Source organism: Scleropages formosus, chromosome 23 (genome assembly GCF_900964775.1).
Source record: "Scleropages formosus chromosome 23, fSclFor1.1, whole genome shotgun sequence".
Lineage (NCBI taxonomy): Eukaryota > Metazoa > Chordata > Actinopteri > Osteoglossiformes > Osteoglossidae > Scleropages > Scleropages formosus.
The window spans coordinates 5,851,319-5,878,734 of record NC_041828.1 but is presented as its reverse complement, the minus strand read 5'-3'; the positions used below and the strand labels follow the sequence as shown (position 1 = coordinate 5,878,734).

Below are 27,416 nucleotides of genomic sequence, written 5' to 3'. Positions count from 1 at the left end.
GGCAAACTGGAAATGTCGGCAGTAAAGTTTAATCAAAAGAGGTAAAAGAGCGGCGCCCAAACATTCAGCCAACAAAAAAAATGACGAGTTCTCCCTTCCCTGTCCTTCTCTTTCCTCTACGACAATCTCCTAGTTCAGACTAGCTGCCTCTTATATTGTCCTCGATCATCCTGTTGAAGGCAGCTGGTCTCCATTGATAAGGATTTATAAACTGGAAAAGGTACTGACCACCACCCTCACGACATGGTGAAGTATTCTTAGAACATAAAATGGCCTCGCTCCAGAGATTAATAAAACCCCCCGTATGTGGTCAGTTTATTTAAAGATCCCCGTCTTCCTTTTTTGAAGGCATCAGTATTTTTGTACTCAACTGACGCCTGACTCATCTGACTAATGTCCATTCCAGCTTAAATGACGCATCAGCTGCGCATGAACTTCCTTGTGAGCCGAACTCATAGACGCGCAATGTTTGCAATGTGAATGAACAAAACAATGTGAATTTGCAAGTATTCTTTGAGTATGTTGTGATTGAAGAAGCTTTGTGTACTGTATATATGCTGGATAATCATTTTGTAATAGGCGGACTGACATACCAATCACCCGCTCTCCGATTCGCTCTTATCCTTGTCACAATTCTCTTCATTGATCATCAGTATACATTTGCATTTTTTTTTGAAAGACCTCTTTGGTTTCTCCTGGCTCCTGAGGCATGTATGTCCCAGTGCACTTAGTACACTTAGTACCACATCCTAAATCACTACGCCACTTGCAACTCCATTGGTCATAAGTTCTGAGGCTTGGGAGAAGAGTCGATTCAGCAACCAGAGATCATAGTGCAAACCTAGGAAATGTGGAAGTATCATGGGAGGGGGGAGTGTTGAACTTCAGTAACTCACAGACAAGTACTGCCTCATTGTCACTGTGTTTGAAATGGATGTAAACACCGCACAAAGAGTTCATATTCTCCTCCTGATGATCTTTTCTGCATCAACAGAAGATCCAGTTGGTATGGTCTTTTTTTCCCCCTCATTTATTGCCAAAGCAGCTACTGAGTAGATTCTTACCGAGCTGGATGTAGTCGTACAGTGGGAGTGGAAACATGCAGATTAGCAAGCACCTCCATTTAATAAAACAGCAATATTATCTCATCTTTTTCGAGTTTTTGCATGAAGAGAAAGATGAAAAAAAGCACAGAAGTTGGTCATGTTTAGCGCTATAATTTTTAAAAGTGTGTAAAGGTTATACCTTTAAAATTTATATCACACTAGATTACAGCTATGATAATCTAATGCAACATAATATAAATATGTATACAGAAATAAATATAATGGTAAATAAACAATGTCATGAATTTCCATGAGGGCGGTTCAAGGAGAAGGACTGCGGTGACACGGCTCCAGGGCTGGACTAACATAGATGGGCTTGGCTTCGTTTTTATGCTCTTTTGTTTGCTTCCTTTATTTATTCACTTAAACTGGTGCTTCTGAACTGACGTTATTTATGTCCCACATCTCACCATTCCTGCATCTTCTCCAGGATGAGCATTCACTGACAATGGACGATGTAGCGCATTCAATTTCTTAAAATTTTTCACCCAGTTGTACTCTTCTTTTTGCACTTTTTTGCAGCATACAGTATAAGGATTGAGAAAGTGCATCCTAAGTGCGTAGCATCCTTGTTACTTTCCACTCGTAAATTGGTGAGAGCAGAACACAACCTTAACCGGGTTCGAATGGGATATTTAGGGAATGTGACTGAGAAGAAGACCTGGGGCTCTGTGTGAGTGAGTGTGCGTGCGAGGAAAACTTGTTTATTTTAAAGCAAAAGAGAACTGATCAGCTGTCTAACGGTAACATCTGGAGAAAAACTTTATGAATATTCAGACAGTCTGGATGAATAAACAGGTCGGCAAAATTGTTCTGACAGCTGTATTAATACAGAAATATTAAAGCTGCATTAGTGGCAATAAAGTGGAGCGGCTGCTTTATTCTTTAATGTGTGTGTTTGTGGTTGGTCTGAAATTGAGTATTTTTAGACAGAGACTAGAACGTGAAGCCTTGTTGAGCTCAGATAAAGGGCAACTGTCATTCAGACACAGGAAGCAGGGCAGCGTTAGCGCTTGGCAGAATGGAGATACCAAGCAGATCCTGGGAGATTCCCGTTCATGCAGCATCGAGGAAGTCTGGCCAGGTCATCCAGAACAGAAAAGCAGCTTCTGGAACTTGCAGTGACTGGAGTTCAAACACACTGCGCTCAACGAGACCATTAAAAATAAGAGGATGCCGTTCCAACAACATACACTGACACAGTGCTGCCTGTAAGCACGTGAACCCATAGTGTCCCTTAGTTTTACCACGAAAGGGTTATTTAATGAGAATCGGTGTTTTTCATGTGACACGAAAGGTGTGTAAGGACAAATTCCATATGTTGCTTTAGAGGAAATCGTGTGCGTAGTAGAAACATGCAAGTAGTGCAGGTGCAAGAATAAGTGAAGCCCAAATCGCATTGGTTAAACCAAGTCGGTAAGTAGAATCAGGTGTGTAAATCATAACCATTTATGCATTTCCCAGTTTATTTTCAGATTTAAGATTTAGGTTTTATGTTTATTTTAATATTTTATGTGAGATTAATGACCATCTCTACAGGGTTCACATACTTTCAAGCAGCACTGTAAATGACAGCTGGCAGGAATGTACTATATCATAGTGTAATGTAATACAAATTCACAGTACTAGAAGGCTGTTTTCAAGCACCTACTGCCCTTTACGTAAAGAAGTGTCTTCTTGCTTTAAATTGATCTCATTGCTGTAGAAGTGTGAGTGTTCGTGGACGACAAGGAGGAATGCTATGATTGCCATCGTGGAAATGCAGGAGGGTGAAGAGACAGAGAGGGACAGGGGCTCTAGGACAATGAGTGAAACCAAGAGAAAGGCCTGGATGTGATCCGTTTGCTGGTTAGGCTGGAGCAAAGTGAAGTCATCACCACTGGACAATACTATTACCACCATTGCACAGTTTTATGTGAAGCAGCATGGTGGCACAGCAAGTAGCGCTGCTGCCCCGCAGTACCCAGGTGGTGCGAGAAGACATGGGTTTGATCCCTGCTCAGTCTGTGTAGAGTTTGCATTTTCTCCCAGTGTCTGTGTGGGTTTCCTCCGGGTGCTCTGGTTTCCTCCCACAGTGCAAAAGATGTACTGTTGTGTATCTAATAATATTTAAAAAATATTTTAAAAAGGTAAATAAATAAATGGGTGGGAGGGTATTAGGATTTGTCTATCTTGGCTTTTATGCACCTACTCGATCGATGAACCTCGGTGCAGCAAGCGGTAGGTAACGAATTACGTTTGCTTGAGACTTTCACGTCTGCAGCTATGTCTCCTTCTCTCAGTGTAATGCATAAATTGTACTTTTGCTGAGATGTACGTCGCTTTGGACAAAAGTGTCTGCTACATGAATAAATGTAAACGTAAATGTTCAGGTTCCCCCATAGTGTGAGTGACAGAGAGTGTGTTCCACTGATGTATGGATGAGTGACCCAGTGTAAGTAGTGTATCTACCAGTGTAAATCACCTTGGTGAATAAGGTGTGTGGGCTGGTAACACTACATAGAGTTCATTGGAAGTCGCTTCGGAGAGAAGCGTCTGCTAAATAAATAAAATAAATGTGAAGGTTGTTGATTTTCAGTGCAATAATTTTTTTACTGATGGACGAACTGTATTTCTAGGATGAGTCCTTATCACTCATCTGTTTCTTAAAGGGCACCATGGCCTATTAAATGATAAGGACCTGTTGCAGTGATGCTACGTGACTCATATTACCAGTGACATCAGTTCCAAACAATCACCAGGAGTTTTCTACCCTTAGTGAGGATCTCTGTGCCGGAGGGGCATTACATAATCATACCCTGCAGCAGCCCACAGTGGAGGAAATCTGACCACATGATATGGCGGTTCGGGGACAACCAAGTCATTGGGAAGAGATCCTGGGATATTGTCTTTGATATAAACCGAAGAAAATATGATCTCCTACCCGATGGGTCCCTCCTGGTGAAGGTCCTGAGGCCTGAGAACTCTGGGGAGTATTACTGTAATGACTACAAGGCGGCGGATCTGGAGGTCCTGACAGGTAGGACTGTAACCTTTTAGAACATGAACTGTTCTCCCTACAGAAGTAGATGGTTGAACATAAAGATAATAGATACTGACTTCTTCATTGACTGGTAGCTCATGTTTTAAAAGCTGCGAGGAGATGTTCTAGTGGTTAAGAATCTGTGGGGATCATCAAGACATTCTTCTCGTGACATGTGCCGTAGGGAGTAGGCCAAGCAAGTCAGTCTACTCGACGTAATGAGCGTCTACTCCCCAGGTCAGGACTACAGTGTTTCAGCAGGGGGAACTATCCTCCTTCCCTGCAAAATCTCTGACAGGCTAAAGCAAAAGTGGATGTTCAAGAAAAACAGACAGTCCAGGCGTAGGGTCATCTTACTGAAATACAAGAACGGAACGGTGACCAAAGAGATTGATGATCCGCAAAACCGGTTCACGACCACGGATTTTGAGCTCAGGATACTTAATCTCCAGCCCGCGGATGGTGGGGAATACTTCTGTAATGGTCTGAAGACTGCCACTGTAAGCGTCACAACAGGTAGGCTTTTTGGTAGTTGTGATCCAGCATGTGCTATTTTACATCATTTATTCAAGTTTGTTAAGTGCAACTGTATCTATTTATCTATCTTTGTTTGTGCACTAAAGCTTTTCTGTCCGTTCTGTCTTTCCGTTCCTAGAGGCTCCAGACAACACCGAGGAACTTACTACTGATGAGACGGACAGAGGTATTGACAAACGCAATAATTTTGCTATTTACTATTATCTGTGTCACAGTAACAAGAGCAATAATAATATAGTGAGTTATATTTGAATAGAGGGCAGCACAGCGTCGAAGTGACTATCGCTGTCGTCTTGCAGCACCCTCCCAGATAGTGTGAGAGGACGTGGATTAGATCCCTGCTCACTCTGTGTGGAGTTTGCATGTTCTCTCTGTGTCTCTGTGGGTTTGCTCTGGGTGCTCTGGTTTCCTCCCACACTCCAAAGACATTTATTTCAGGTGAACTAGTGACTCTGAATTGCTCATTGTGTCTGTGTGTGAGTCTTGATCTGGTGTATAAATGAGTGATTTGCTGTAAGTCATCTTGGATGAAAACCGTCTGCCGCATGCTACGTAAGATTCATTGTAAGTTGCTTCAAAGAAAAGCATCTGCTACGTGAATAGATGTTATGCAAATGAGGGTGCGAAGGTGCTACTTTGGCTAATCGTAAAACAGAAACGGTTTTTGGTGATATTGATTCCATTAAACTCTGACTTTATTTTACTCTAGAACCTGACGAGAATGAGAACAAAAACAAGGGGTCCAAAGGTGGTAAGAGATCTGAAAGAGAACTGTGTGGTTGTTATTCCCCAAATTTAATATGCAGAATAAGCAAGAGTTACAGGTGGAATGAAATGAATGAAAGGAATGAAAGGACATAGTTTTGTGAGCGGCACTGCCTTTGCTGTACACTGTGTTGTTTCCTTTCCCTCAGCCTTATATAAACTGAACTCATTCATTGTTCCCCACAGTACCGGCACCGGTTGTCATCGGACTCTTCGTTCTGGTTCTGCTAGCTGTACTTCTTGCCATCTCCTTTTGGGTCAGTAGGAAGAGCACAAAGAGAGGTAAGGTCAAGCGTTGGATGCCTTTGTTGAAAATCTAGTGTTTTACTTACTATTATAATATAACAAATATAAATATATAATATATAATAATATAAGTAATGTAATATCATTACGACAAGTGGTTATCAATAATGAATGAATGAATGAATGAATGAATGAATGATACTGTTTGTATGTAAAGTGTATGTTAATTTATAACTGATGATAAAAAGACAAGATTCCATTTAATATGAAATTTCATTGATGGTGTACTATCTTAATAAGGGTGAATTTTTTTCTGCAAACTTTCCTCTTTTGTTTCTTGGGAAAACTAGACCAAATTAACAAACATACAACTTCTTAAACAGATTGGATTCCTGCTGTCTCTGACAAACTAAGCAAATGAAATAACAGACATGCAGCAGCAAGACCCAGAAACACAAAGCAAGATATTTCAGTTGTAATTTATTTTCAGCCTCTCCATGATCACAACATCTTTAACCACCCAAATATCCAGCCCTTTCTATATTCCCATATGTGTTTGCCCTATTCCTGCAGAGTGCTCTCAGAGGTGATGCACACTGTGGTACGTGGCCATGTGGTTTAATAAACAAGCACACATGTACATGTACCGGTAATAATTATTTGTCCCGACAAACACAGATCCAAAGCATAGGGTAATGCAAGACGCACAGCAATGTTAAAAATATATAAACTGTAATTGTAATATTAGTACATTGGCTTCAAAAGTAATGAGTTATTGTAATGAATTATTGTATTGTATTGAATTGTATTGAATTAATGAATTATTGTAACAGGAAAAGTAATAATATAACAGAAGATTACTTTGTTATACATTGTACACATGGTACCCAACACTCAGTTAAATGCAATGAGTCTATGAGTGCAGTGAAACAGAATGTTGAGTTTGAGCTGAAGGGTCTCATCTGCACCACAAGAGGGAGTCACGTTCAAGGTCTTGACTCTGCTGGTAAAGACCCAAGATCTGAAAAGGCAGAGCACCTTAACCGCTTGATAGTAAACCTCAGCAAGTTAAATATTAAAAAAAGTCGGTATTAGGAGTATTCAGCAAAAAAAGCAGGGGGATACTGAATTTCAGCATGAAAAACAATCTGAATAAGGTCATTATTTATTTGAAAAAGGAAGACCGTCAATTAAATAAAGCACTCTAACCAATGCTAAAAAGTGTATAATAGATTTTTTTTTTTTTTTTTTTTTAAATATGGTTTTGGGTTTGTGCTTCACAGTTTGCATTGACTTGTCACATATACAAGGATTTATTAGTTTATTAAATATCTATTTATCTTTTATACAAGAATAAAATTACAGTTTGTGGGGAACATAAGCTCATAAATATCAGTTTGATTCAAATTCAGTGAATATTGACTATTAAATATTTATATGTTACATCTGAATATTTATATATATGACCCATTCGATTGTTCATCAAAAGGTATAATTGCTCCTCTGTCTTCAACCCTACTGTACAGAGCAGAGATTTATATTTCTCAGTCTCTATTTTCACACGGTTGCTAACTAAAAGCCTTGTTTCGGGCGAAGCCAATATACTCCTTCACAAAGATTTTCATTTATCATATTTTCAGGTGGAAAAAGACATCAAGAACATGTAAGTAGAACATTTTCAGTAAAAAAATTAATTACAAAATGGACTTTAAAACTGTTCGGCACACAATCATTAAAAGCAAATGTCACCAAATAAAATATAGTTACATGATACAGTATCTCATCTGATTTAATAAATACAGCTTTCTATATATTCTATTTAATCAGCATGGAATCTGTTAATCCACCAATAGTGTTATTTAGCGGTTTAAATTTTTTCTCAATCGGTAATATGCATATAATTCATCTTAGCTTAGTCTCCAGTGCTGTGTTCAGTAGAAATGTGCCATGACTAAGATGCCTCCCATCTCTTGCGTATTTCAGTGCGTCTTCTTGGAGAAGGACAGGAACATTTATGGGTCACCTCCCCAGGAGGAGGACAGCGAAATCCATTACGCCTCCCTTTGTCACCAAAACTCGAGGGACGGACCCCATGAGCACGAGGAACAGCGCGTCATTTACTCCATCGTGAGGGGAGTAACAGGCCAGGTCACTGGCTGAAGTCTGTCCTGCTGAGATACATCACTTCTGGTGTCTTATTTCCAGTCCTGCTGACGCATCAGCAGCTGTCAAAGCTCTTTCTAAAGAATTCAAGCTAAACTGAAAGTGATTTCCTACTGTGTGTATTTTCCTTCTGTTCATGTCATTGGCAGCAGCTTGGAAAACATGGAAAAAAAATATTTATAGTAATATGAATCATTACTACGGAAAGGTAACAAAACATTATAGAGATAAAAATAAATCACTCGCAAAACACTGTTGGTGGGTTTTACTGCCTTTACTTAAAAGTCAGAAAAACAGCTGCAATAAAGTTAATGAATACAGAAGCAACAGCGGACGTCGTCCAAAACATTTTTCTTTTTTTCACCCCGAGAATACGAAGACGAGTGTCAGAGAAACTTGAAAAATACATTTCTGGTAAACGATGACCATTCGGTGACAAAAATCAGTCATGTGACTCATTCTCACAGGGCTGCTTGAAGGCTGTTCCTGCTATTTGCTAAAAAGCGTAAAGCATAACTGTGCTCAGTTTGGCAGGAGAGAATTGACAGCCTTGTCCTCGCGAGCCAGTCAGCACAGTGGGCAAAAATAGACAGAGCGAACAGCCCGGCGAATTCCGGAATCGACACTCTCGGCATGGGCAACGCACCTGCTGTCAAATCCATAGGATCTGACAGCGCTCAGTTCTCTCCCATCTCATTGAGCTCAGATGTGTCTTCAAGTTACTTCAGAGCTACAGAAAATGAAGATTTATTTAGTCTCTGCGATAGCCGGTTCCTTACTTGAACATTATGACAGCAGGTACCGTGTTGTTTAACACTTCAGAAGTGTCATGGAACACAGCTCTGAGCACATCACGAATCGCTTCTGGGGGTTACGGCAGCCTCGTCACTCTTAGGGAATTAGGGGCGGTTATTAGCCGTACCACGGTTAGCCACGGAGCTGTAGATGACAGCATCTGCCGCTGGGGTTGAGCATGTTGTCTGAACAGGAGGCCGTGTTTTGCTTGAAAGCTGAAGGCTGGCGTACTGAAGGTCCACGGTCTGAAATAAAACAGCTGTTTAAATATCAAGATAATCCACAGCAAAGTGATGGAGAGTACATTCATCATCACACACCGGCCACTTTATTAGTTACACCTAGTAGATTAGGCATACAATTTGTCCCATGTTGTTGTTTACGTGCTTGTGACTCAGTATATAATAGTTGCAGACCCAGGTCCCTGAGGTGCAGTTACTGTATGAGTGAACAAGACTGTGATCCGAGTGCCTTTGAACATGGCATGAGAATTGGGTTTCCTCTGGGTGCTCTGGTTTCCTCCCACAGTCCAAAGACATGCTGTTCAGGTTCCCCCATAGTGTGTGAGTGACAGAGAGAGTGTGTTCCACTGATGTATGGATGAGTGACCCAGTGTAAGTAGTGTATCTAGCAGTGTAAGTCACCACGGTGAATAAGGTGTGTGCTTTGGAGAAAAGTGTCTGCTAAATAAATATAAATTGATGCCACCTGCACTGATTGCAGCATCTCAGAAACAACCACCCAGAAATGACAAAAGTCTAATAAGTGGCAGTCTTGTTAATGAAAAAATATTTGTGCAGGTTGACGGGTGGGCTGCAAGTAAGGAAACTGCAGCTCAGCTCAAGAACGGTGCGCGGACGGGTATCTCAACCCATCGAACCTTGAAGGGGGATCCGCTATAACAGTAAAAGACCATGAACGGTCCTCTCCTGAGAGCTCAGAACAAGAAGTTGGTCCAGTGGACGTGCAGTACCCAAAACTAGATGGCTGAAGAATGTAAAAACATGGACCACTCTGTTAAATCCCACCTTCTGTTGCAATATGTCAGTCAGATTAAATTTGTTGTCTACATGTAGAGCAGAGTAGAGTTTTAAATATAAACTACACAATGAATACACAGACAGCTAATACCACATCAATAATCAGACAATAAATACAACACTGGAACATTATGTACAAGGTCAAGACAATATACAAAGAAAAACACATGTCAAGTCTTTCCGTGCAGCTGTCAGCATGGGTGGGAGTTGAACAACCTTACAGTCTTGTGGGTAGAAGCTGTTGCTGAGCTGTGTGGTGTGAGTGCTAATAGCTCTGCACCTCATTGCAGAGGCGTTGTGCAGGGTGACTGAGGTTTTCGATAACACCATTGGCCCATGCATGTTGGAAACATCCTGTACAGAGGGCACCGGAGTCCCCAGGATATTCTAGGCCGCCCTATGACCTCCTAGAGCTCTGCTCTGAGCTTATAGTAGTCATATCGTGGCTAGAACAAATTAACTTGCATGAATCCCACTTTGCTGCAATATGATAACGAAAAGTTAAGAAATTGGCATAGGAGGAATGAATGAATTCACGTACCCAGTCCTACCTAGTGAACAATACAGATTGATGATGGTGGTGCCATAGTTCAGGGGATGTTTTATTGTCACACATTATTTCTGACCCAAAGCCTCCCACCATGGCCACGCCAGCCTTTTTGAAATGGATCGTCGTTGCAAATTCATGCTACTTTGGAGGCAACAGCATACCCCACCCATCCCCAGCAAGGCGTACCTAATAAAGTGGTCGGAGAGCGTATAAGTTTACTATAACAGAAAAATGTATCATGTTTTATTTCTTAAACAGTATTAATATCATGTGCAAATTACCTTCATGGTCTCCATCCGTCTCAAGCAGCAGCTGCAGTTAAAAACTCTGCCATCTGGACAAAGGGAAACAGTGCTTTGTTCATTTATTTTAGCAACTAAAGGCACAAACACTATAAGGGTAGGAGAGAGAGTACTGGAAAAAAACAAAGCAGGTATTTCCGTATTATTACAGAAGAAGCAGCATCACTTCATGAATGATAGACCAGCAATAAAATGAAGGTGCATGAATACTGTTCGACTTTCAAAAACATCTTATTATACCAACAGTTCTGACCATTTGCACAGAAGTAAATTATACAGGAGCTGTTCAGTGTAACGGGTATAATACATAGAAGATGGCATAGTCTTTGGGTGCCTTGCGACGGACTGGCGTCCCATCCTTGATGTGTCCGCTCCCCCTCCAGCCCTACCCCCTTGTATTGCCGGGTTAGGCTCCGGCTCACCGTGACCCTGCTCGGGACAAGCGGTTTCAGACGGTGTGTGTGTGTGTGTGACAAAAATCAGATTTCCTCACTCATCCAGCCAACATTTGTGCAACATCCAGACATAAAAAAAAGCATGAACTTGTCTTACTGTACAGTCCAGACGTGGATGTAAAGTGTAATGATCCCAACCAGAGTGTAAATATAAATGCACAGTGTGAACCAGGAATTAAAGTTCCTGGGTGATGTCATAGAGGCAGAACAAAAGATACATACAGGGTGTTATACAAGAAGCAAACTAGTGCTGGGTGAATAGAGCAAACATTAAGATACTGTACATTGCAAAAACAGGGTGATATACAGGACCTGGACAGAGACTCAAACAAACACACTAGAAGTGTAGCACAAGACACCATGTCAACAACCATGAGCCACTGAATAATAACAGTAAAGCTCCAATCAAGGCTCCACAAACTAGTGCTGTGACTTCTACCCCTTTACAGGGCTGGGAATTGATCAGGTAAATTGAAAGCAGGTGTGCTGGTTTAATTACATGGATCTCAGATGGTTCCTCTGGAAGAGCTCAGGGCTGTCGCAATGCTTGGGTTGTGACGGTTTGAGATCATCTGACCGTATAGGGATCCTCTCAGTTACGGATTTCTGATTTCTCTGGTGCTTTTTCATTTAGCAGATGCTTTCGTATGCAGTCAGTTACAGGAAAACACTACAGTTGCATGAATAAGATAAAAATAAGACAGTGATAATTGACAGAAGCAGGTGTGGCTGAGTACGGTAAACCAGAAACGATTACATACTAGGCTCGCAAATAGTGTTAAATGACCATATCGGCTTTTTTATGCATCGCAGAATGAAAATGAAAGTAATTTGGATATGACTCCTCTCCCCCTTTGATACTATAAATGAGTTAAAGGCCCACAGTGCTATTCAGTCGGTGGTCTATTTGAAAAGGGCTGGTCGTGCTATACCAGAGGCTAAGGCCAGGACATCTTTACAGCTTTCGGATCCTAACGTCCACATCATCCATGGCACCCCACGAGGTGGCCCTCGAGGCTCTTTCAGTCTCCATAGGACATAAGGTGAAATCCACCAAAGAGTTCCGGAAGAAGAACCCAGGGCTGCTGCTGCCAGCTCTGATGAGTCCCGTGGATTTCCTCAATCTCTCTCTGATTCCGTATGTCCATCAGAATGATAGCGTTCTCCAGCTGAACAACCTGTTTGAATTACTGCTTATCAAACAGCCTCCGAGTCTGTCTGAGCTGATCGGTGAAGAGCTGTTTGTCAACGAAGAAGAGTTCTTTGACCCACATTTTGATTATAATTTCACCAGTATAGATGATGGACCGGCTATGTTCAAACGAGGGGGCGAACTTTACAAGAGGCCCTGCGGGTGGAAGCGAATCGCCCTGAAAGTCTTGGACAAATACCCAGATGGTAACGAGTGGCTGGGAACTGGAGAAAATGCCTGGCCGGTCTCCTACCACGGCACCTCGATCGAGGGAGCCAAAGGCATCGTTCGGATGTTCTTCAAAGCAGGGCCACGTGACCGTCACGGTAGAGGGATCTACTCGTCTCCTGACCTACATGTCGCTAAGCGTTTTACAAAGACATTTGTATCAAAAATAAACCACAAAACCTATGAAGTAATGATTCAGAATAGAATTAATCCAAAGAAAAGAATCTGTGCAACATGTAACATCTGGGTGGTTCCTGTGCCAGAAGGTACATCTCTTGAGGATGAGAAAGAAATCGTGGAGTGTTCTATTCGCCCGTATGGGCTCCTGCTGAGAGAAGTGGCATCCTGTTGACGACCTGAGGGGTCTAGAATAAAAAACTACAGATTTCATTTTTGCAGCTCAGTCGCTGTGGGGGTAATCTGCATGTTTGGCCATGGCGATGAGCAATAAGCCTGTAATAAACTGAATTTTCAAACAAATATTATTTTTGGAAAGAGCTTATTAATGTTTTCAATTAGGATTCCTACACATTACAACAAATGTTTTGTTTATGCTTTTGAGCTGTAGTGGATACATTTGCGTTATAATGAATTGATCCACATTTTTGAGTTCAGAGCTATAGTACTGAGTAAATAGAATGCTGTTTTAAAAGCAGTTGTTTAGTTATATTGTGTTCGTTACCTTTCATGCTTTGCTTTTCGTATTTAGTGCAGCAGCTCAGTGTGCTGGACCAGAACAGACAAACGGTTGAGGAAATGGGGCTGGTGCTGAAATGAAATGTCACAAGGAGCAAATACACTTCCAGTTAGTCTTTTATTTGCAAACTGTTAAAATACCATCATTTGTGGTTGTATATTGCTTGCTCTTCAGTGCAAAAGGCTTGGATAAGAATATTTTTGTAACTGTAGTATGATCTAGTAGCAGAGCAGATGGAGCCACCTGCTGTTTCTTTGTGTTGTGTGGCGGCTGTGTCATTAACACATTAAAATGATAGTGTTTCTTCGTGGGGTGCATTTCATTCGTGTGTAAAGCTGAACCGCTCAAACCAAGACCCAACTTTAACAGTTTGAGGTCACTGACCCCCCCCCCCCACACACACACACACACACACACACCCTGATTATTTACCTCCCACCACCTGTCAAGTTTGACCACCCATGGCTGCAGGAAAGTACAGGACAACTGATGTGGTAATAAAAACTGCACTTAAGAATCACATGTCTGCATCTATGTCTCTCCTTCTGCTAACGCAATGCCCACACACACACACACACACACACACACACACACACACAGTCTGAAACCGCTTATCCCAAGCAGAGTCACAGCAAGCTGGAGCCTAACCCAGCAACACAGGGAACAAGGCTGGAAGGGGAGACACACCCAGGACAGGACGCCACTCCATCATAAGGCACCCCAAGCAGGTCTCGAACCCCAGGCACAGGCCAAACCTGCTGCACCACCACACCCCCTAAGGTGAGTCATATTACAGTTTATTATCACTCAGGAGTGTGCGTGCGTGCGTGCGTGTTTCTCAGCTATAAAGAGTTCAGACAATTAATACTTTGACAGGTGAGGTTTCAAGGCAACATGTGGTGACAGATTTCCAAGGAGGACAAATAGTCAAAAACAATGACTGAATATGGAAAACACGGACAAACTTCAAAGAGGAACGGATCCCATTTGGATTTGGGATGCATTCGAATATGCAGGAGGTGGACCACTCACCTCCACACCGATGGAGACAATGCACAGCGATGGCACTCAGCAGAGCAGCTACCAGTGGCAGTGTAACCAAGAGAGACCAGCACACACGAAATGGTCTCACTGCACTCGGCCCTGGAGTATAAACCACCATACCGTCATCCTTTAAACTTCTAACACACTTTCCACTCCAGCAGGATGTGATGAACGGACACAGATTTTACCTTGTTATAGTAAGTGGCTGACATGAAGGCAGTTGCAGGAAAACAGGCACCAAATGTTAAAAAAAGGGGTGAACTTTGTAACTGACCATGGAATAATACCTGGTATGAGCAGATTAATATTAGCACTTCTCATCTAGTCAAAATCTGTATTCAGTTTAGTCGGTTTTGGATATGCATTGACATTTTGGACAGTTTACTGTTATATTTCTTAAGTGCCGCTCGTCTTCAAAGCACCCTTTAATGTATTCATTTACACGGCTGGGATTTCAGCTCCAGCAGTTCAGTATAACAGCGCCCTCAAAGGTACAACGGCAAGGTTCCCCCAGTCCACTGTGTTCTTTCAGACCACGTCCTTTACCACTGCACCCTCTGCTGCTGAAGACAAGAATAGCATAAAACTGCATTTGTGGGGAATTTACCTGCAAAGTCTAGTCGCACTCCTTTTCCAAAGCGTAGATACCCACTGTCCCTCTGAGCACAGTAATAAAGTCCCAGGTCCGACTCTTTCACTTCCTCTATGATCAGGCTGACAGAACCGGTTGCGTTGTCCTCTTTGGTGTCGAGGTTATTGTCCTCATTAAAGAAAGTTGTTGTTGTTTCGTTGCTCACCTTTTCTTCATAAGTGGCAGTGAGCAAAATCATGTTCTCGGAGCGCTGCCGAAACCACACGATCTCAGAAATGAGTGTGATGTTGCAGGGCAGAGTCACGCTCTCGCCAGGTGTACCCAAATACAAAGCGGCAGAGGATGACACCTGGTCCCAGCTGGAAGCCACTGAACAGGAAGCAAAGTAAACTGCATTTCACTTTGTTAGTATTATTTCAGCATAGCTACATCTTTGTTTCCATCTGCTCAACCGGCTGCCGGATAGCTTGACCTTACCTGCTTTTTGCCTTATAATCATCAGTTATTCATAAGCACACATCCTCAGTACTTTCATAAATTGCTGCTCATATATATGTTTGCTGCTTACATCTGAATTGACACATTTACTGCAAATTTGATCAAAGGAATGTGAAGGTTGGATCACATTTTATTTTCCTCTAAACCTGAAATGCTCACAAATCGATCTATCTATCTATCTATCTATCTATCTATCTATCCTGTCAGTCAATCAATCAATCAACCAATCAATCAATCAATCAATCACTTTCGGCATTCATGAGAAAAGGGAAGTACAGTACTCACTCCAGGTGAGATGTAGAATCAGTCTAAAAAAGAATCTCATTGTGGAGCAGGAAAAGCTGACGGCGCACTGACTGAAAGACCCCCCACTAAGTGCTGTGTATTTATAATTTACAGTCATCAGGAAGCGGTCACGAGCCCGGACCCCGCGCGCCCCCCAGGAAACGGGAGCGCGAGGCTCAATTATTAATACGCTTTAGGTTTCGATTCCCGGGCTACGCGACCGCGAGCGCTGTCAAACTCAGCACCAGCAGACACATTCACACACACGCCGCAAGCATCCGTCGCGTGCACAGCCTCGCGCACAGCCTCGTGCTGTAGTGTAGGGGGATCCACGCGAGTCGGCGAAGCGGGCGACCATCAAAGCAATGGACAGGTGGGCTTCCGGTCATCCTGCTGTTATATTACCATTATTTGATAATAAATTAATACCAAGAGAAAAGAATTTCTCCGTTTAACTTTGGACGCAACATGTCATTTTAAATGACACATTTTGTTTATTGTGCTGCATTAGAATAGTCTTAGTTCTTGGGTGTTACAGCTTTATTCTTTATATTCCTTTTCCTGTGTTATAACACAGAGGGGGGCGCGGTGGCGCAGGGGACACTGTGTTGCCGGGTTTGGCTCTGGCTCCCCGCCACCCCGTATGGGACAAGCGGTTTAGAAAGTGTGTGTGTGATTTCAGGGGTAGTTGAATGAAATCAAACCTTTAAATCATGTATACCGGATATTTACAAAAAAAAGGTACCCACGTTAATTTATTTTAGTTGTAAATACTACGTAGGAGGGAGGACGCTGTGGCGCTGTGGGTTGGACCGGGTCCTGCTCTCCCGTGGGTCCGGGGTTCGAGCCCCTCATGGAGTACCTTGCGACGGACTGGCGTCCCGTCCTGGGTGTGTTCCCTCCCCCTCTAGCCCTACGCCCTGTTTTGCCGGGTTAGGCTCCGGCTCCCCGCGACCCCGTATGGGACAAGCGGTTCAGAAAGTGCGTGTGGGTGTGTGTGTGTGTGTGTGTGTAGTACTACGTACTACTTTGATATCAGTGTAAAGCATGGTATAATGTGGGGGGCGCAGTGGGTTGGACCGGGTCCTGCTCTCCAGTGGGTCTGGGGTTCGAGTCCCGCTTGGGGTGCCTTGCGACGGACTGGCGTCCCGTCCTGGGTGTGTCCCCTCCCCTTCCGGCCTTACGCCCTGTGTTACGGGGTAGGGTCCGGTTCTCCGCGACCCCGTATGGGACAAGCGGTTCAGAAAGTGTGTGTGTGTGTGTGTGTGTGTGTGTGTGTGTGGTATAATTGGAGATCGCTTTGAGCGCCCCCTACAGGTCGTAACGGTTCCTTCACTTTCGTTTCTCTGTAAAACGCGAGCGCTGCGCAAGCGAAACCTAAAGGTTGGTGCGCCCGCTGAATCCGCCCAATTCCCCGCATGTGTAACACACCGGGGGGGGGGGGGGGGGGGTGTGTACTTTCCATGAGCAACAAAACAAAAGTCGCGCGTGTGACCTGTGTGCCACTAATACGTGTTTCACATGTTCCGTTTCAGGTCCTCAGTGCGCAGCTTTCTGTTCCTCTGCCTCGTACGCATTTCCAGTGAGTGATGATGATGATCCGTTAATCGTACAAACATCAGATCAGTGCCTCTTCCACAATATGTTGGAAATATTGCACATGAGCAGCACATTACATTGCACTACTAGTAGATTAGAGCTCAGAGAGGTGTATGCACTGTGTGTTACACTGTGAGGGTCCTGACAGTCCCCACCCCCACAGGCTCCTTCCCTGGAACCCCGTTCATTGTAGTGCAGGTGGGCAGAATGGCCACCCTGCCCTGTAACTGGACATGTGCTGGAGACGCGGCCCTTCGGTCCCCCCTCTCCCCTGGGCCGCACCTCCAGTGGCAAACGCCCCAGGAGACGGTCCTGGAGCTGAAAGGGAGCCAGCTGTACCAGGGGACCGGGTACGAGGGCAGGGCCAACGTTCCCCGGGAGAGGATCCCCGAGGGGGACTGCTCCCTGCACCTCATGGAGGTGAGGTATACGGACGACGGCCTGTACGAGAGCTTCATCATCGTCGGACAAAGCAGGCGGAAGAGAAGGAATTTCCTGCAAAGTGTTCAGCTCAGGGTCACAGGTACGAGGGTCTGAAGACAGCGGGCTGTGCTCTCGTATCACTGTCTGCCAGTAAACGCAAATATTTGCGTTAATTTTCATTGTATTGGATCGTGTTTTTTTTTTTTTAAAGTTACTCTGTTTTCGGGACTACTGAGAATTGCAGTCAAGAATTAAAAGGATTAAATTTTTCTTTGGAATGAGACAAAGAAGGGAACAAGAAGAAATGAGTCTTGCCATCCTTGGGTGTGGTGGAGCATCATAACGGTTTGTCACCTTGCTTCAGCCCGTCTCTCACACTGTCACCAGATCACAAGTCAAGTCAGACGCTGAGGGCCGGAGATGACTTCGTCTTGAACCTGCACACGTCTCAGGCCGCTACCGTGATCTTCCAGGGGACCAAGGACACGGAGGGAACCGTAAAGTGGAAGCAGGATGGTGAGACGAGCAGCCAGGTGCTCGTGGAGAAGGGCGACGGAGTGCTCGTCTTCCGGAACCTAAAACTCAGCGACTCCGGGGTCTACAAAGTGCTGGACCCTGACGGACTGGCCATCAGCACCACACTTCTTACTGTGGAAGGTGAGGGGTTCGAGTTACTGCAACAACATCAACTTGTACCCTTCATATGGATTGCTTATACAAGTCACACAAACTGTATTAAAACACCATGATGAATATATAGTTGGTTGAACAAATCCAGTCATTCACAGGATTCCGCTCCAGCATCACGCTAATGCTACATGTTTCTCATGTTCTTCAGAGGCCTTCAAAGAAGCCATCATCAAGGATGAGACCTTTGCAGCACGAGGTTAGTCATTAATAAAGATGAATATTAACAATGCCTGTACAATCGTGGGGTGGCATAGACAGTGCTGGGTTGTAGCCTGGGATCTGGGTTCAAATCTAACTCTTTGCAGATCTTGCATGTTCTCCCCATGTTCGTGTGCTTTTGCTCTGGATGCTCTATTTCCTCCCACAACTGAGTCATATTTCCAGTGAACTGGTTACTCTAAAGTGTGTGTGAGTGAGTGTGCGAGAGATGGCCTGGTGTCTCATCCAGGTTGTACCCTACATCGTGCCCTGTGTTTCCGGAATAGACTCTGGTCCATTGAACAAATTATTTTTAATAATGGATGGGCTCATTTTCCTTGGCTTGAGATAAAACTTTGGCGTTCAACATCGTTTTCATTAATCATTACTAATTCCCTAACTGCATTATGGGACGTATTTTACAATGATGCAAGTTACCACAAAAGTTACGGGTCTATTATGAGTTGTTCTTAGTGAGCAAGATCAGCTGTAGGTTTTGCCACCCTGTGTGGTCAGATCATGTACTTATGAATTTTTTTTTTTTTTTTTTTGAGGGGTTTTGCTCACATCAAAGCTACCCTAAATGCCTCATGTACACTTATGTTGGAGACCCTCCGTCTTTGGGGTTGAGGTAATCTTGTGTTGTGGTGTCTCCACAGGTGCTGAAAGGGAGGCGCATTCAGGAGGCAACAGCATGAGCGGCTTTTTCACCACCGTTGTGGTCTCTCTGCTCTGCTCAGCTTCAATGCATTTTGCGTTGTAGAAACTTTGCTTTCAGAAATTTGAGAAACTGAGTATCACTTTATGTTCATTTGTATGAAATGTTGTAACTTACACCATACCTCTACCTCTGGTTTTGCACTTAACTCTTCATCACAGGAAGATATATTTACTAAATAAGTTCTACATATTTAATGTACCTTCAGTGGTACCTCTGTCTTCATGCATCAATGTGACATTGTCATTTTTGCGGTTCTTATGTGGCCACAATTTGTCAAAATATTTTTGTAGATACTAATCTTGTGAGAAAAGTTACCAGTTTCTTCAGTGAATTACATTAAAATGTATATTACATGAAAGAAGGTTTGCAAGATTATTTTCGATAACATTTTGCAATGGACCAATGAAAACACAATGCTCCAAATACTTCTCCAGTACACCAACATTTACTTATTCTATTCACACAAGAACACAAAGGCTAGAAAAGGCCACCGTTCACAAAGCAGCCCCAAAACATCTCGGGACCAAAATACATGTAATTTGTATCTGCAACAGAATTCATATTACGTGTACAGTAATATTTCTGTGAAATCAACAGTACCTCTGAAAATACTGAATTGCACATTACTTTATATGCCATTTCAATCCCCTGCAAGAAATGATGTGTAAGAATGAATTGTTATATGTAGTGGGGGGCATGGTGGCGCAGTGGGTTGGACCAGGTCCTGCTCTCTAGTGCGTCTGGGGTTCAAGTCCTGCTTGGGGTGCCTTGCAATGGACTGGCGTCCCGTCCTGGGTGTGTCCCCTCCCCCTCCGGCCTTACGCCCTGTGTTACGGGGTTGGCTCCGGTTCCCCGCGACCCCGTATGGGACAAGCGGTTCCGAAAACGTGTGTGTGTGTGTGTGTGTTAGTTATATGTAAAAGGTAAACATAGTAAAAAATTAAATCATGGTTTTTTCAAATAAGTGTTCTTTTTTTAAATAGAATCATATTGAAACAGTTACTGAATGATTACCAGTGGAATGACTATTACATATACATTTATTAGAGAATTCACAATTTAAATATGTAGAGTATTCCAAGAACCCATCAGCTTAAACTGAGCCCATCAGAGATTCTGCCAATTTTCATTAATTTTCATACCAAAGGATTTAATCAGCCTCGCACCCAGCAGATTCTTCAACAAGCCACTGCAGTTAAAACATTGTGACATCCATACAGACACAGAAAAATCCCAAGTGTGTCCACTTCAGTCTGAAGTGACTGGTGACACTGATGCTTCAGCCTCATCGTCTTTTAACCTCCCTCATTTTAAAATGTACTGACAGTCACTCATAAAGGACTGTAAAAGCTGGACAGTGCCATGGGATGGAACCCAGTTTAAAAATGGAAAAATAGGAGTGATTCTCAGAAAGGTATTTCCCCTCACTGCCACAGTCTTCATTGCAGAGTCTGAGTCCAGTTCCCACTCCATTCATCAACATGCCACTCAGAAGTTGGGCTTGTGCTTCTTGACCTCCACCATGAGGTGGTGGAGATTGATGAGCTCAGAGCGGACGGCCAGGCTGCGGAAGGTGGGTTGGGAGAGGACTTTGTGGAAGCCATGGTAGTACTGGATCAGCTGGGTTAGTGCTCCCTGATGGAGTCAGAAAAAGATACCATCAGTACCAGAGTACATGAGTACATGAAGATGCAGGGAAAATTTTACAAATGTTTTCTATTAATAGTCATCCCTTTAGCCCCCTGTAACATCACCCACTTTTAACATAGCAACATTTAAAATATGTCTGAAAATTCACATTACAATGATGTGCTTGACAACAGGTGTCAATAATGACCGCTGCACAAGTCTACTGAATGCACCTGTATGATGCTGGTTCCATTCTTGAAGTTGGTGAAGGACCTCATGACATCTTGGCTGAGAGCTTCCACTGACTGCTTCCAGGTACTCGAGAACCCCCTGACTAGCTGGGTGATCCGGGCTGAGGTGACAAAGTGGTGGAGAGGGGACAGATTTTGTAATGGAGTTGGTCAGACACATAGAGCCCAAAGGCAAAACTCACATGTGTAATTCATTGCTCTTATAGGAAGAACAAGGAACAAACCCACTATGGCAAATAATGTGCTGGAGTCACTTGTTCATCCTCATCCTCATCCTCACCTTCATCGTTTTTCAGCCGGTCCAGCTGCCCTTTCTCCATGAGGGCTTCGCTCTCCTTCACAAAGGCAATCATCCCACCAAAGGGAGGGGACAGGATCTCCTCTATGAACTCCTGTTACACGAAGAGAGAGAGAGACGCTCAGACAGGAAAACGGAGTGTTTGAGAAGCGAGAGAGCATTGCAGCAGCTACAGTTCAAGGAACAAATGCATTTTATATCAGGGCTTTGACAACAGATTCAGACAAAACAGTGAACAGCACTGATGAAATGACAAAGTACAGACACTACCACTAAAAACACAAAACGTCTACTTCAAACTTAAAATCTCATTAGTCCAATTTTTTTCCCCAACAACACAACCTGGAGCCACTATTAGTTTAACACGAATGGCTACAAGAGCATGGATTGGAAACTCATATTTTATTGTTACAAAAACTAAACTCGATCGGCTAAGTATGTAGTAGAGGATGCACATGTGAGCAGGATTCTGACAGCGCTGCAGTACCTGCGTTCTGGCTAGGAGAAGCTGCTGGAAGCCCTCCACCTCCTTACTGTCATCTGCTGCTCTCTCCTGAGGGAAGGAGGGAAGTTGTAGATGGTATTTGATCAATCATTCGATCAATCAATCAACGAGGTAAGTGAAGAACTGCTCAGAATGGGCAATATGGCCAAAGTAAGAAGGGCCACTGTTCACAGATTCACTTAAAAGTGTCACGAAAATGTTAATGGTTGGATGCATTTGCTTGTCTTCTATTGCATTAGAGAGAACTTGGGTTAAAAGCTCATTCACCTTTTAGAAATAAAACCATGTAGGAGGGGAAAAAAGCTAAATATACTATTGAAGAAGGGGTTTGTTTAACATTTGGAATGATATTCAAGAACTTGAAACCAGCTTCAACACATGAATGACACCAAGGTCGACTTTAATTAACCAGGACACAGTTACAATTTAAATCACATGAAACAGGCGCCGAAGAAAAGTTTTTCACAGTGTTTGTCAATTCAGAAGACCTCCCTTCTGCTGCCTCACCATAAGAACGCTGAGCATCATGTCGTAGTTGTTGATGAGGAAGATGAGCTGGTCCTTCCTGGAGGGGAACTCTGCAGCCATTTTCAGGACAAAGTTTTCCACTTCAACCTGAAAAAACACCAATAAAAACATCCATAAACCTTCTGCAATTTGGGTTCCTCACTAATGAAAATCTGTGTGGACTACTGAAGTAATACCATACTCTGTTTATATGCAGTGATTAGGTTTCTTACTGAGAAAAGCCTTCGTGGTTACCATGGTACCCAGCAGCAACATACCTGCAGCTGCCCAAGAAGGGCGTTGGTTCTCTCGTTGGGAAACGTCTGGTTGATGCTGACGATGGCGGAGGAGAACTCTGCATAACGGCGTGTGATCTGGAACGCAGGTTGGCAGGAACTGTGAGTTTACCACCACAGTGAATTAGACAGTCAGGATGTATGTGTGTGTCTGTGTACTGACATAGTGTGGCCTGGTATCCAGCACACCCAGCTTCTGAGGGTCTGTGTCTCGGATGCTCTGGATGTTCATCTCCAGGATCAGCTCGAACCTCGGCCACAACAGCTCCAACACAGCCTCCCAGTACCTGCTCCAAGACAGACTCTTATAGGAAAACACACATACACACACGCACACCCACACACAGAGCACTGCTTCGGCACTGACTTGTCCAGTGCCGGAATGTTCCTCTTGGCTGTGATGGCCTTGAAGCGGAGGATGATGTGGATGCAGAGGAAGATGGCGATGCTGTCGTAGCAGTCAGACACGTAGGTGGACATGCTCTTCTGCAGGGTCACAGGAGACAGCAAGGGACTGATCATACACACCTCTCTATTACCTGATTACTGATCCCACACAGCACTCAAGCACTCAGGCTCCAGTTGCCCCTACCAGGAACATGCTGAGAGTCTTTCCCATGATGCAGTTGAAAAGGTCCAGTGCAGAGTTGCCAGCCACCATAAAGAAGTCGGAAATAAAAAGGAACTCCCGGCAGCCGTTGTCCAGGAGGGCGTAGTGCTGGCTGCGAAACAGCGTCTCGTAGGGGTACTGACAGAGTTCGGGAGGGAGAAAGTGGGGGTAAACACTGTGACCGTGTATTAGTACATTTCACAATTATTCATATGACTCCATTTAATAAATGATAAAATTCTTATCATGATTATCGCGAGAGTCCAAAGACATGTGATCCAGGCGAATTGGTGAATCACACTTGCGTGTGTATGTATACTAATGGATGGATAGATAACTTAGTGTAGTGTATCTAACACTATAAGTCAACCAAAGTTGCCAGCTGGATGAAAATTAATAAAGTGAAAAACAAGCCACCTATGAGAAGCTGAGAAAGAATAAAAGATCACAGAAAAACTGGCTACCGAAGCTGCACGACCAGAAATGAACCACAGCGGTTCTGAAAATGGGGTCCCACGGACACTGCGGAGGCGCCGCTGTTCTTACCCTGCAGTCCCCTCTTTGTGCAGTGTGGGGAATGAGAATAGGCCCCTCGAGCTCCGCAGGGCTCAACACTGCACCTCGTTGGCCCAGGGTGAAAATAGTGTTCCTGCTCTTCAGCGACGGTTTGGAAAAAAAGCCTGCAGGTGCTGTCAAGGACCTTTGAAGCAGACAAACTGACACGACTTATGAGCCCAAACGGGCAAAAATCCCATCTGAAAATCACAGAATGCGTCAGCGACAAACTTCCGGGTCAAAAGGATATCCTTCTTAGCCGTGTCCTCGACACCCATGAGATCATCTTTGTCCGCCACCTCCTCATACTAGAAAGCAAAAGAGAACGGAAGAAACGGCTAAAATTCTAACAGGAACCCATCTACTACAAATACTTCACAACAGACTGTGTGTTGTTCATTTCCAAATGAACAAGAAACAACATTTATATAATTTGCGCTCTTCTATTAATTCTTCCGCTCTCCGTTTCTAAACCGAAGGTGCTTGCATCAGAAACTTTAAAACTGCAAATCTGCAGCATGCCCCCCTCCCTCTGCTCAGTACACCTTCTACTGCCTCCTTCCTACTCTTTCCCTCCCATCATCTTCCCGTTCATCTGTCCTCTCCTCCCACTCCTCTCCCTCACCTGCACTTTCATCAGCCTCCCGCTGTACGACTTGAAGTAGCTGTAGTAGATCTTGCTCATGGTGCCCACATATTCATCCCGGATCTCTTTTGCCACCTGCCTTTCATTCGCCAGCAGGAACTGATAAAAGAATCTACAGCACACAGACAAAGGAAATAAGTAATAAAGATTGTCACAAAAACAACAGATGCAGTGGAATTAACAAATTCAAGTTTTTCTCATCAGTTCAGCAAGAACTTGAAATATCATAAATCTCAACCTTTGTCACAGGCCACTACCTATACTTGAGCAGTGTGTTCTGTGGGATCTGATAGTTAGTCATGGGCTTTCTGAAGGAGTAAATCTTCTGCAAGATGAATTCTCGGATCTTAGTCACAGCCTGGAAAACACAAGCAGAACTTCAGATTAATAAAAATATACTGTATTCATTCTATTCACTACAACAAATTCCACCAGGTCTACACAGTCGTCTCATTTCCATCTACATATTATCAAGCATTGTTTCATTGTTGTCGATCAATGAGTTGTTGTTACACCTCTTTGACTCTGAGAATGTTGAAGAAATTGGGCGGAAAAATTCAGCATCAGTTTTATCCTTTCCCAATAACAGGGCCTTTCTTTTCAGTCACCTCTTCTTGCAGCCCCTCCAGCACGACCTACAGTCTCCTTCATTTGTTCAGTATTTCCTGTCCTTTTCCCCCAAGCCCCCATTAACTCGTCTTCCTGTCCAGACCTTGATCTTGAGGCGGTCCACAATGTCCTGGATGTCGGAGCAGGCCAGAGTTTCACGGAAGCTGAGCTCCTTGGCAAAGTTGATCTTATTGTTGAGCTCATGAAGCTGCTCCAGGAACTCCTGCTCTGTCACAGGACTCTCCAGGATAACCCTGCAGCAGCAAAGTGGAAACTGTGAGAACGCCTCATCTGAGAGGCCATAGTGAGTATTCAGCAGTAGGATCTGTGACCTAAAAAGACGAAAAACTAGAGATCTGTGAATCCATCAAGAACAGGACTTAGCAGTGCATATTCAACGTATATGCACACAGATTCACGCCAAGCCAAACTGTATGTTCGCAGTTAGCAACACTATTACGTACGAGATCATGGTGCTGGGCACCACCAGCTCATCCACCAGTTGACTGAGTTGGCTGCGCACAGCCTGCCGGTTCTTGAGTCGAACATTCATACTGACGGACTGCTGCTGCAGCGTTTGGATCTCGCTGCTGATGGAGGACAGGTCACTCTGGAAGCCGCTCAACATCCCTTCCATGCGCTGGGTGCGGAGTAAGTTAGGACAATGCGTCAGAGAAGCGCAAGTGTGTAACATGAAATCGCAGCATGCAGGTTCTGTATTGCATCATGAATACAGCACCCAGAGACATAGTTAGTTATACATCAATAAAGACATTTCCCTTGGCAATTAACTAATACTCACTGTGTTTTCAAGAGGCACTATTTATGAACCCACACACACACACACACACACACATCATCTGAAACCACTTGTCCCAGGCGGGGTCGCAGGGAACCGGAGCCTAACCGGGCAACACAGGGCGCGAGGCTGGAGGGGGAGGGGAGACACCCAGGACAGGACGCCAGTCCATCGCAAGGCACCCCAAGCAGGACTTGAACCCCGGACCCACCAAAGAGCAGGACCCGGTCAAAACCACTGCGCCACCGTGCCCCCCTATTTATGAACCAGATGCTCCATTTATCTTCATCATATAAATTGCATGAAAAGAAAACTCAAGAGATACAGTGCAGACATACTGGATGCTGCCAGATCTGAGACATGAGAAAGCAGGGAACACCAAAGAACATTTTCTACATTTTCTTACCTCCAATATAGAGTCACAGGCAGTAATCTGGTTGTGAAGAGAGGCAATGTTTTGGCTTTCTTTAATGTCTGGTACAGGGGAGGTTAGGGATTTCGACTGCTGTGATTTAATACAGAATGGAGATGCTCTGCTTTTTTTTTTTTTTCCCCACGACCACATTAACAACACACACCTGACTGTCTCCACCATCCTCTCCTCCGCCAGCAAACAAATCTGCGTTCGAAGAAAGGATACAGTCTTTGATTGAAGCCTGTTCGATGCGCTGAAGCTCGGATTCCACCTGTTTGGAGTACTGCCTGAGGTCCACACCCTGGAAAAGAGCAAGCGAACAAATGGAGAGAGTGACAGCGGGATCAGTTACAGCACACCCTACTGTCACATCTTATTTTAACGTGGCTTTCGGTAAGAAATTGGAGGTATTTTGTGTCGGAACGTCACGCTTACGGTTTTTAGCGCTTCCTTCACCAGATCATCCTCCAGATTGGCCTGAATGTGGACTGTGGGGCACAAAGGGGAGAGTTATGGATGAGTGAGGGGATTCAGGTTGAGAGACACACACACACACACACACACACACACACACACACACACACACACACACAAGACAAACTCACTGTCCACTTCATCCAGGATGAACTCATTCGTGGTGAGGTCCAGCTCGCCCAGGTTCAGAGCAGGAACTGCCTCCAGATCGCACTTCATCTGCGAATAGACAAAATTTTACTTCTTACGAGAGTGCTGGTGGTCAGTCCAGTCCGAACAACGATAATTCAATTCCGCGTCTGGTCTTCCGAAACAATCAAAGGAACCAATGTCAACACTTTATGTCATAAAAGTAGAGGAATTAAGTACCTCTTCGTGTAAAGAGGCCAGAGCCGCGGAGGTCGAACCGGCTGTGTTTACATCGGACAGCCCGGAGCTTGTCTCTACTACTACTACTCCCGCGTCGGCCATCATCATCATCGCTCTCACAATCGCTGCGTACTTATAACAGTGGATTCACACCAATCCACAAATCAAGTAACATATACAGTTGTGGTTTAATGCAATTTTGTGTTAATTTCTCATTACTACGCGAGCTAGAAACTCGCTACAGTCGCAAAGCCAAATGTATTAAAGTAAGAAAGAATGGAGAGGGCGGTGTTTCCAGACGGAGA

The 27,416-nt window shown here is 44.0% G+C and overlaps 3 protein-coding genes and 2 long non-coding RNA genes across 5 annotated transcripts; 3 read left to right on the top strand and 2 right to left on the bottom strand.

The window, feature by feature from the left end:
- Positions 1–936: 936 nt before the first annotated feature.
- Positions 937–4,984, top strand: LOC108935603 (uncharacterized). The gene is made up of 5 exons (XM_018754354.1): positions 937–1,006; positions 3,865–4,125; positions 4,366–4,644; positions 4,784–4,831; positions 4,965–4,984. Exons 1-5 carry the CDS (start codon positions 973–975, stop codon positions 4,982–4,984), a joined length of 642 nt encoding a protein of 213 aa, XP_018609870.1. The 5' UTR covers positions 937–972.
- A 652-nt stretch (positions 4,985–5,636) lies between these two features.
- LOC108935631 (uncharacterized) lies at positions 5,637–8,094 on the top strand. Its single transcript, XR_001966223.2, has 3 exons — positions 5,637–5,712; positions 7,317–7,339; positions 7,660–8,094. It is a non-coding gene; the product is annotated as an uncharacterized LOC108935631 (long non-coding RNA).
- A 49-nt stretch (positions 8,095–8,143) lies between these two features.
- LOC108935632 (uncharacterized) lies at positions 8,144–14,218 on the bottom strand. The gene is made up of 3 exons (XR_001966224.2): positions 14,131–14,218; positions 10,506–10,558; positions 8,144–8,879 (listed from the first exon to the last, which is right to left on the bottom strand). It is a non-coding gene; the product is annotated as an uncharacterized LOC108935632 (long non-coding RNA).
- Positions 14,219–15,724: 1,506 nt separating this feature from the next.
- On the top strand, positions 15,725–19,437 carry LOC108935628 (uncharacterized). The gene is made up of 6 exons (XM_018754382.1): positions 15,725–15,890; positions 17,053–17,099; positions 17,280–17,639; positions 17,927–18,196; positions 18,378–18,425; positions 19,087–19,437. Exons 1-6 carry the CDS (start codon positions 15,883–15,885, stop codon positions 19,188–19,190), a joined length of 837 nt encoding a protein of 278 aa, XP_018609898.1. The 5' UTR covers positions 15,725–15,882; the 3' UTR covers positions 19,191–19,437.
- Positions 19,438–20,072: 635 nt separating this feature from the next.
- Positions 20,073–27,411, bottom strand: vps52 (VPS52 subunit of GARP complex). The gene is made up of 20 exons (XM_018754362.2): positions 27,112–27,411; positions 26,874–26,961; positions 26,704–26,756; positions 26,494–26,569; positions 26,260–26,327; positions 25,519–25,694; positions 25,158–25,308; positions 24,703–24,803; positions 24,425–24,557; positions 24,050–24,107; positions 23,791–23,924; positions 23,227–23,382; positions 23,002–23,120; positions 22,798–22,921; positions 22,617–22,712; positions 22,339–22,446; positions 21,814–21,879; positions 21,309–21,420; positions 21,011–21,129; positions 20,073–20,783 (listed from the first exon to the last, which is right to left on the bottom strand). Exons 1-20 carry the CDS (start codon positions 27,220–27,222, stop codon positions 20,637–20,639), a joined length of 2,196 nt encoding a protein of 731 aa, XP_018609878.2. The 5' UTR covers positions 27,223–27,411; the 3' UTR covers positions 20,073–20,636.
- Positions 27,412–27,416: the final 5 nt, after the last annotated feature.